Genomic DNA, 10,500 nt, shown 5'->3' with positions numbered 1-10,500 from the left:
CATGTGTATTGTTCTGGCTTTAGGACTTTTTCCACGAGCGTTTCCACCCTGCAGATGTCATCCCGCCCCTCCCTTGCGCTCGCCGCTCGGCTGCCCTCCGCAGCCCTGTCCCGGGGGCATGCAGACGGGGGCGCGTCTTTAAAGGGCCGAGGCCGCTCAGGCCACCGCGACGTGTCTGGGCGTTGGACCGGGGTGAATCACCAGTGCGGCCCCGGCGCCGCGCGGGGGTTTCGTGCGGCTCTCCGCCGGCCAGGGCCGCCCGCCCCGCCCTGCCCCGCCCCGGGAGGGGCTTTTAGGGACTTTCTCCGCCCGGGAGCCCGCAGCCCAGGAGCTTCATGCGCGCCCGGCCGGCTGTCTAGGCGCCCGCTCCGCGACCAGGGGAGGCTCCCGGCGGCTGGTGAGCGCGGGGCGCGGCGCGGCGCGGCTGCCTGGCGCACGTGGGCGGCGGGACGCGGCTTCGCCTCTCCGGCCCCGCGCCCCTGCCCGGGGAGCCGGCCGCTGTCTGCCCCGGGCACCGGGGTCTGCCCTGCGCAGCATGGAGGGTGGCAAGGAGGGTCCGGAGGTCTGCCCTGGGCAGCCTGGAGGATGGCAGGGAGAGTCCAGGGGTCTGCTTTGGGCAGCCTGGAGGATGGGCAAGGAGGGTCCGGGGGTCTGTCTTGGGCAGCCTGGAGGATGGCAGGGAGAGTCCAGGGGTCTGCTTTGGGCAGCCTGGAGGATGGGCAAGGAGGGTCCGGGGGTCTGTCTTGGGCAGCCTGGAGGATGGCAGGGAGAGTCAGGGGGGTCTGCCTTGAGCAGCCTGGAGGATGGCAAGGAGGGTCCAGGGGTCTGTCTTGGGCAGCCTGGAGGATGGCAGGGAGAGTCAGGGGAGGTCTGCCCTGGGCAGCATGGAGGATGGACAAGGAGGGTCCAGGGGTCTGTCTTGGGCAGCCTGGAGGATGGCAGGGAGAGTCAGGGGGGTCTGCCTTGAGCAGCCTGGAGGATGGCAAGGAGGGTCCAGGGGTCTGTCTTGGGCAGCCTGGAGGATGGCAGGGAGAGTCCAGGGGGGTCTGCCTTGAGCAGCCTGGAGGATGGCAAGGAGGGTCCAGGGGTCTGTCTTGGGCAGCCTGGAGGATGGCAGGGAGAGTCAGGGGAGGTCTGCCCTGGGCAGCATGGAGGATGGACAAGGAGGGTCCAGGGGTCTGTCTTGGGCAGCCTGGAGGATGGCAGGGAGAGTCTGGGGGTCTGCCCTGAGGTGCAGCCTCTGAGCTGTGAAGGAGCAGAGGCGCTGCAGGCCCCTTGGCGCATCTCAGCCCGGCCGCCCTGTCCAGCAGGGTCAGAAGCACAGAAATGAAACTGCAGCCATGGGACAGGCGGGGTCGGGACGAGATCGCAGAACAGCTGCTGGGTCCAAATGTTGGCTCCTAATTGGAGAATAGTGGCTTTGTGGAATAACGGTTTCTCGTCCTGCTCCCACTAGCAGAGCCAGAGAAGCTGCAAAGGTTTGATCAAGGGGCTGGTTGATTTTTTTTTTCATCTCTCAAATCTTGCTTTTGCTGGGCTTGAAACCTGGCCTTTTGTTTTTATTTTTATTTTTTTGCACCGGTACACCATGAAAATTGGGGGTTTTTAAACTATTTTTGTCTCCTGGCGGCTTCCGAGGACAGGCTGAACTAAACGGAAACTTTGAGGAATTTAATGGAGTTTGTGTTTCTCCAGTATGTTGAGCCACTAAGTCCTAGACAGTAACACTTAAAATATGGAAGGAGGGAAGGAAAATAATATAGAGGCTGGAATTTCCTTGATGCTTAATAGCATTGCTATAAAACCATCGGCCATTTTATTGTGGTCCACGCAGACTTCTCCTCCCCCTTCCCCCCACCAATACATTTACTGCCCTTTTCCAAGCCAGGTTGGTTTAATTTTTCTTAAAGTTCAGACTGCACTTTTCAGGATTTGAACGTTTGTTTAAAAACCTGCAGTGACTTGATTTCTTTAAAACCAGTTTAGCTTTTCACTTCCGCTTTTTAAGTCCAGTTAGAGCTTTAAATAATCTCCCCATATTTCTTCCTTCAGAAAAGCATTTGTTTATTAAAACAGATGTTTTGCCCATGAAGAAATATATTTAATAAAAAGTGCTTAGCTCCATTCAACTTGAGACCCTTGGGTTATTCTCTGTTGACTCGGCGCCCCCTGCCGCCTGCCCGTGCAGCTGTCCCTGCAGTAGACACACCCCGTGTTAACAGTGTGCTTGTCCCAGCCCATACAGCGCACACATACAAATGCAGAGGACTGACTGCAAGGACTGACTGCTATCATTTAAAAGTGTTTTTCTTTCCCTTCAGATCTTTCCAAGACTACGGTCAAAATGCTCGTTTTGTTGTTGGGAATCATTGTGCTTCATGTTGCAGTATTGGTGCTGCTTTTTGTTTCAACAATTGTTAGCGTAAGTACAAACTTTATTTTCCTCTCTGCTGGCGATCTTTATTTGCATGGGGAATGGGAATGTCATTAATATGCATGGAGACTCAGGGGCCTGGGATATAGGCAGATGAGACCAGGGCACTTTTTTTTCCTGCCAGTGTCAGCTTTCAGTAGAAGCCTTTAATTTTGGATTAAAGTTCTCTTTTTAGCAGCAAGTTACCAAATAATCTTGGCATGCTGCACATAAAATCATTCGTCTTGGTGCCCGGTGGGTTGTTACTATATACTAAAGGAGATCAACATTCATTATAGTTTTAAGGCTTAAGATTTATATATATAGTTCAAATGCAGGGTCAATCCCAGCAGACTTAGGGTGCTCAGGACCTCTTCAGAATGAGTTCCCAATTAATGCAGGGTCTGAAAGGAATTAGCACATATAATGTAGGCAGATATGGGTTTTTTAAATGCAGAAAATCTGCTGAGCTAATCAATTCCAGACTGGTTTTTCAAAGGACCCTCTTTTTTTTTTTTCCCTTAACCCAAAAAAAAGTACTTACCAAATCGTCTCAAATGAGTTGGAAGTCATGCAAAATAATTCAAGTCATTAACTCAGCCATCCAAAGAGCTGAGCATTAGAGAGATGTAAAGCATTTTTCCCCTGACAGACTTGGCAAAAGTTTAGAGAATAAAGAAAATCCATTTTTATGTGGAAGAGTCCAAAGCAGCTAAAGGACAAAGTAGAGAAGTTTCTTTCTCAATTCTCTGTAAATAAAAAAAAAAAAAAAAGGAATGAGTATGTGGGCATGAATGTTTGTGTGTGTGTGTGTCCATGCACATTTATGGCCTCGGGTATTTAGTTTCTTATTTCTCTGTCTGAAGCCTAAGAAAACAAGAATTAACATGCTCTGCTTTGCCAAATCTTTCATGAGAGCAGTTAATACAGCACAAGTTTTTCCTTATCGTTTAGTCTTAAATGCTGCTCTCCCTTCTCCCCTCCCTTCGCTACCCTGCTCCGCCGCCACCTCTCACAGTGTCATGTGTCTCTTTTTCAGCAATGGCTTGTTGGTAATGGGCACACGGCAGACCTGTGGCAGAACTGCAGCTCTCTCCACGTCCCAAGTGCCTTTCAGTGCCAAACGTCATCCACAAACGGTGAGGACTCGGATATCTTCTCTGTCTTGTGTGTTTCTTCAAAAGTCAGAGCAATTTTTCTCTTTTTCTTCCTCTTTCAAACTGCCGGAAAGCAACGTGCACGACAAAACAACGTCTGGGGTTTCTCTCTGCAAGGCAGGCAGCAAGGGGGCTGGTTTTGCCATTTCACCCATCCCCAGTCACGCTGCTTTTTTGGGGCTGTCTGTGGAGCTGTCTGTTTGAGGAAAGGCGGGAGAATTATACCATAAGTTATAGATCGAGCTGGAAAAAAAAAGGGGCGAGGATTTATAAAAATATAAGTCCCCTGTGACACTTGTGGTTTTCCTGCACAGCTCCTTACTTTTAACCAGACTGCACATGCTTCATCTGTTTTGCTGGACTCCTGTCTGGGTAGCATTTCATTCCACGCCAGAAAAAAGGGCTTCATTCACTGCTGTGCTGAACTTTGTGCCGTCCTACCAGACAGTGAAAAACCCTCCTGTTTTGCCTTCCCAGCACCTTACACTTACCTTGCCCTCACTTTGCATTGAAATAAATGATTTCACAAGCAATGGAGGAGCAGAGGCATAACTAGACACTTCTGCAGCCTGGGCAGTGGTGGTACACAGGGCAGTGGCTGCTGACAGGCTGCCAGCAGTGGGGCAGTGGTGCTATCTTTACCACCCTGCTCCCCCATATCAGCACCTAGGGCCCTAGCTGCTCTCCCATCCCATCCCATCCCATCCTATCGCATTCCATCCCTGTTACACTGCTATTATCAGATTGTGTGTTCAGATGTGAATCAGGGTGCTGCTGTCTGCTACATCAGTGTCAGTCCACAGCAACACCATGGAGATCACTAGATTTGCTGTAGATTTAGGCAGAAGATCTGGAATTTGGCCTGCCGTTGGTAGCTGTGTCCCTGTGAATGATAGCTCAGTGGATTGCTAGCTGGAGAGAAGCGGGGCAGGGGGGCAGGTCCTGCCCATTTGCTAGTACTTGTGGTATGTTGACAGTGCACTCAGCGGTAGTTGGGGATGACCTGATCTGACCTCTTTGCAACTTGTGCCTTGCAATTGTACTCAGGAGGTAGTACCTAGATAAACAAGCATGGACAGCCTGTGGTGGGAGCCTCCTGTCCTGGGTGTTACCGCTAGGAAAAGTGTATGGTAATTATTCCAGGCATGCCATCTGTTTGCTGAAGCAGTAGAAGTGTTTTGAAGAGCCAGAATCACACTTTCTCTACAGAGGATGCCCACTGTATACTTGAGATGGCAATCAGGCCCAAATCTTAGATATTGCTCACCTCTGGCAACCAGGGCGTGTGTGTATATATATATATATATATATATATATATATATATATATATATATATATATATATGCACAACAGATATGTGTGTATATATATGTGTGTGTGTATATATATATATTAACATTTTCTTCTGCCTGTGGTTAGGTTACTCTAGGAGGGTCCCACAACCAAAGTTCATGGTGCTATTTAGTACTGTAGACTGGTGCCTCGCCCTCTGGAGTGGTAGAAGTTCGAGGGAAGTTGAGCACTGCAGATTTCCCCAGCTCCATCACAGTTACGCATAGGCTGTTGCTACCCAAACCTGCATCCCTGAATTTTCTCTGGCTCCCATCAGGCAACGTAACTTTGCATTGATTCCTTGTGAGAATTCAGTTTTCAAAAGTTGTCTCTTCCTCTTCAGCAACAAATAGCCAGAACAGCTTAGTTAAAATGCCTTCTCAAGGCCTCAATTGAAGTCTGAGGCAGAGTAACCCAGGTTATGGTACTTATCCTTAAATGGCCAGTTATCTCTGGAACTTGTATGTTGGCTAAAGGGCAGCTTGTACACTGGTTAAAGGGTACTGGATGATTTCTGTACAGGGCCAGATTTTACTTTTAGATAAGTTTGTATCTGTCAGGAGGAGCTCAGCAAGTGAGTTGTTTAAATGGCTTCAGGTAGTTATAACCTGCCATCAGTTTTTAATACGTGCCCTTGCTGAAACTGGTGGGAGTGCAGTTCTTAGTAAGAATCAATGGCTCAGAGTTAGGAACCAGAGTTTTCAAAGCACAACCCTCCCCTCCCCCTTGCACATGAAGTATGTACCTGGTCCCACCCTCACTTTACACCTGTGTAGATCAGGAGTAAACCTAATGGAGTCATAGGAGTTCAGGCAGTGAAACAAATGGTGTCCAGGAAATCAGATTGAGATCCTTAGGAGGACGAGGTCCATGGGCAGGAATACAAATCAGAGCTAGCTATGGGTGCTTCTACTTCAACCAGCCAGTGTGGCACGTGGTATGCAGGTAAGGGGATACTGATACTGGACTATGGCTGCAGAACTGCTTCAGCATGGGAGGCACAGTGTGCTGAAGCAAGAAATACTGGAGTGGGACTTGGGAAATGTGAGTTTTGCCGCTGTTCTGCTAAGTGACTTTGAGCAGTGACAACCTCTCTGTGCCTCAGTTATCTCTCTGCGAAATAATGCTGATGATATACTCCTGCTTTTTTAAGTGCTTTGAGATCTAGTGATGTAAAGACACATGCAAGAACTAGGTATTGTTATTGATGCAAAGGTATCGGATTATTACTAGCTCTAGAAACTCATCTGTTTTTGCCTCTCAGAGCAGTTATACTCAGTGTAACCCTATTGAATTCAATGGAGTCTCATCTGATCTGTATCAGTGTCATGGAGAGCAGAAACCCTCAAGCACCAAAATGGGGGAAAGGATCTTAATATTCAGCAAATAGATGAAACATAATAATCAAGCGGACTGAGTAGCAGAGTGGGGAGCATTTGCCGCATGAAAAATGAGAGCTTTTGTGGGTGGGGCATGCGAGGACTGGAAGCCTTGTGTAGGTTAGCAAGCTCTTATCATGCTCAGCTGTTCAGTGAAGTGAGCATCTGATGTATTGCTAGTCAGGGTTTCCTGGAGATTAGATTAAAACGCTCAAAACCAGCCAGTCTGCTAGTAATGAAATACTCGTGGGTACCCCATACTGAGAGAGAAATGGTGGAGGTGGGCCTACCTCTAATTTTAACTGTGCTAAAAGCCGTGGTATGTTTCTCATCTCAGGATAAGGCTCATATTTCTGGGGGATTGAAATGCTTTACGTAGTAGTATGCATGTGCGTGTGCGTGCGTGCATGTGTGCGTGTGTATTGGCCTTAGTAGCCCTCCAGTGACACCTAGTGGCATCAAATCAGCCCAGACGTGGAAACTGGCTGGAATTTGTTCCAGCGTCACAGATTACTGTAGCTATGTCCTAAATCAGCATTTGTCTTATCCTGCTATATGCAGCGTAGGCAGGTTGGTTCAGATTCACTCATGCATGCTCAAAAACTGCTGTACTTGGGTTTAAAATAAGGTCTGTGGTAATTGTACCCTGCATATTGGGGGTCTTTTTGTAGAAGTCATGTTGTAAAATAGTCACCGTTAAAAATGTTCTGTTCCTTTGGGTAACTAAATAGTTTTACCTTAGTGTTTGCACTATCCTAGGTGTTTCCTATTAGGCAATGCAAGGAGTATTGTAAATACAAGACTGGCAAAAATGTTAAAGGGGAAACTTGTAATCAGATCTGAATGCATTCCAGGGTGATATTGGAATAAATTGCACTCCTGAGCCAATACGAGGCTGTTAGACCGTGATCCTTTGGGATCCTATTTTTATCGCCAAAGGGACATAGCCAAGATTAGCTAGCTAAAAAATTGCCCTGCCAGTTGAAATTTTGAATTGCAAGACACAGACATATGCAACAATACTTTTCTTGTTTATGCTCATCTCTTCCAGTCATGAGCTGCTTTGAAAATGTATTCCCTCAAAACAACTTAAGCCAGGGAAATTCATGTAAAAACTTAACTCTCCATCCTTGTTAAATGTTTCTTTCCTTGAATTTGTTTAAATGAAAACACTAACCTTGCCATGAATTCCATGCTGGCCCTATTCCCAGGTCAAGCCCAGCGAATGGAACTTGGTTTGGGCTGATGGATCGGCTTATATCAGTCCATCTTTGCAGGATCGGTACATTAAGCATTAATTAGTATGGGATTGCGGCATGAGGGTAGTAGTCCCTGACAGCTCCATCAATGGACAATGTGTACTGTATAAACATAAATCACAAAGGCAGCCCCTATTGCAAAGAGACAGCAATCTAAATTATGGTTTTTATTCTCTGAGACTAGTCCTTTTAAAAATAGAAAACTAAAATATTCTATGATACTAGCTATCTGAGGTAGTAGGTAGCTACTACTTGGCCCCATTGCTGTTGTCATAACTCAGTGCATTTATTCTCATAATGCTCTAGTGTTGTTAGGGAAGTGTCTTTCTCTCCATTTTATAGATGCTAAACTGAGGCACAAAGAGGCTAACTGAGTTACCCAGGACCCCACAGGAAGTCTGTGGCAGAGCAAGGAAGTATAATTGGCTGGAACTCTAAGTGCCAGATTATATTTCCCCCCCATGAATAATGGGGGAAGCTATAAATGCCATTTCTTTTGTGGATGATGAATCATATTCTGATTTCCCCCAATAAATTTCCAGTTTTTGAACATCTGTTATTTCCAGCCTGTGCTCCATTGGCTGCACACTACTTGCTTTTTTTCAAAAAAATCCCCCCCCCAAATTATGTTACACAAGAGACCACAAGCAACTCATTCAAATCTGTTTATACATGCACATTATGCTGCATTCTGAAAAGCCTGAGGAAAAATCATTTTGTGTTTGCCTGTGCCAGAAACACTACTCAGCATGTCATAGGGGAGTGCCAGATTTTGCCCTTGAGTAACTTGAGAAATTCCCATTGAAGAATTTGGCAGAACTCTGAGCAGAGATGATTTTCTTCTGGTCCATCAGCAGTGGTTGAGTCCATATTGTGGAGTAGTAATTTGCCACATTTCCCTCTCTTTTTAAATCAAAGTTGCTTAAGCATAGCTGTCCTCACCATTCAGAATAACTGGAAATAATTAGAGAAGATCTCATCCTGTACCAGTGCAGTTAATGGGAGTTTTGCTGTAGATTTTATTGGGCTTGGGATCAGCTTCATACCATTGTTTATTCATAGATTTCAGAACCTTACATCAGTTGATGATTGACACTATCATATCCCAGGCTCCCGCATTTTATAAATGGGGAAACTGAGGCACCTAGAAATTAACTGCATAGCTTCAAATCAAATGAGCTTGGTCCTGTGACCTTTACATGGATTTGAAACAGATACAAACTGTAAAAAGGACTGATATCTGATAGCCAGGCCACTTGTGGTACAATAGGCTATGGTGGAGCTTTTGGAAATGTGGCCTTTACTGACATGTCTGAATGGGAGCTAAACTTGTTTGAAAATCTCATCCCAGTTGTGGATGATGAATACTTAAACATCTGGCCCTTATCTGCTTTGAAAATTCAGCCCTTGCTATGGAAGATATTCCCTTGGAAATAACTGGTTGGCACAATCAAAGTCACAGTCACAGATCTGTGAACAGAAAGTACAGTCAGTCAAAAAGCCCAAGGCTGAATCGATTCAGTCTTTGCAGGTTAGTCTAAGCTGCAGAGATTAAACTGAGAAACAACTGGACACACATTTACTTTTGATTCAGAAAATGCAGCCACATGCCTGCAGTAGCTCAGGCCAGAAGCCAGGGGCACTACAGCACGGCTCTGGCATGTAGCCAGCATGGGCTGTGTGTTTGCTTCCTTTTCGTGCTGCCCCTGAGGTCTCTGGGATTTTCAGTCCAGGCTCACAGCAGCAGGACTCTGCAAGGTTGCTCATCACTTCCTCTTCCTGCTTCCAGACGCAGGCAGGGACTGCTTCCAGGTGCCTCTGGGATTTGTAGTCCACAGTCGCAGCCAGCAGTAAGTTTGAGCAGGGAAAGGGGTGTTTAACCCCCTCCCTGGCCCCAGACTCCAGGCAGGATTTGCCTGGGGGGGCAGTCCTTGCCTCCCCCCCAACCCCCAACTCAACCCTTCTCTGCAGGAGCAGACAGCACAGCCCATCCCAGGGCTGGAAAACATGCTGGCATGCTGGAGGACTGTGATTTAACTTGAATGAGGAAGGGGTCTGGGACAGAAGTTTCGTAAACTGGTTTGACCCAAATCAGTTAAGTCTGATATGACATTCGATCAGGTTTATCTTAAACCCAGTTTCAGTAATTTTGAAATTGGTGTATGTGCACTGAACCTGTGTTCTGTTACAGGTTTAAACCCAGTTCTGATCACTTAAACCACTTTATGTGTAACTTCTGTCCGTAGCCCACATATAGGGTGCAAGTTACTAGAACTCTGATCCCCTGGGAGTTTCTGACAGGCATGCCTCAGTGCTATGGGAGAGCGGTCTAAGAAAAGCAACTGCCAGGATCCCTGACTTTCGGTTCTCTACACCTATGGATTTACTGGTTTGATTTCAGCAATTATCTGCTACAGAATGACATTTTTAAGAGGCTGGGAACTATGGGAAAAATGTTGAAGTTGCTGCTTAATTCGTTCTGCCAGGCATTCCTGGAAAAGACTTATCTAAAAAATTCAGCACTGAATCCCAGAACCGAACTTCTGACAGCCTCAGCCCAATCCTCAGCCAGTGTAAATCCCATGAAGTCAGTAGAGTTACTCCAGGAGACAATTTGACCCAAGCACTGTTAGTGGTCTTAAGATGATTTGTTCTGAAATGTTCAAGCAGCATGTGGCCTCCAAGAGACTGTTTCACAGAAATGGAGATTTTTTTTATTATTGAAATGTTTTCTGTTTTTATGGGAAACCCTAAAGCACTCCTAAGCATCTGTTTTTTTTCCCTCATTTCTCCTTTCTTTTCTTAAATTGCTGTTCTGCGTGTTTTGCATGATCAGCTGGGTCAAGGTAGAGGCAATGTTATACTACAACCCCCATCCCAAGAAACTCCAGGTTTTTAGAAAAAATGGCATGGGACATTTGCAAAGTGTCAATCAACTCATTACCAAAGTGCTGTAATA

The 10,500-nt window shown here is 46.6% G+C and overlaps 1 protein-coding gene across 1 annotated transcript in view; it reads left to right on the top strand.

Annotated features, from left to right (window-relative positions):
- Window positions 1-288: 288 nt before the first annotated feature.
- Window positions 289-10,500, top strand: part of PMP22 (peripheral myelin protein 22) — a 34,593-nt gene continuing 24,381 nt past the window's right edge. The window contains exons 1-3 of the mRNA XM_059732193.1: window positions 289-397; window positions 2,322-2,422; window positions 3,453-3,552. Of these exons, the coding sequence (XP_059588176.1) occupies window positions 2,345-2,422; window positions 3,453-3,552 (178 nt within the window). The 5' untranslated portion in view covers window positions 289-397; window positions 2,322-2,344. The remainder of the gene's footprint in view (window positions 398-2,321; window positions 2,423-3,452; window positions 3,553-10,500) is intronic.

Source organism: Alligator mississippiensis, chromosome 8, assembly GCF_030867095.1.
Source record: "Alligator mississippiensis isolate rAllMis1 chromosome 8, rAllMis1, whole genome shotgun sequence".
Lineage (NCBI taxonomy): Eukaryota > Metazoa > Chordata > Crocodylia > Alligatoridae > Alligator > Alligator mississippiensis.
The sequence above is the reverse complement of the archived record's forward strand: the minus strand, read 5'-3'. Positions and strand labels throughout refer to the sequence as shown.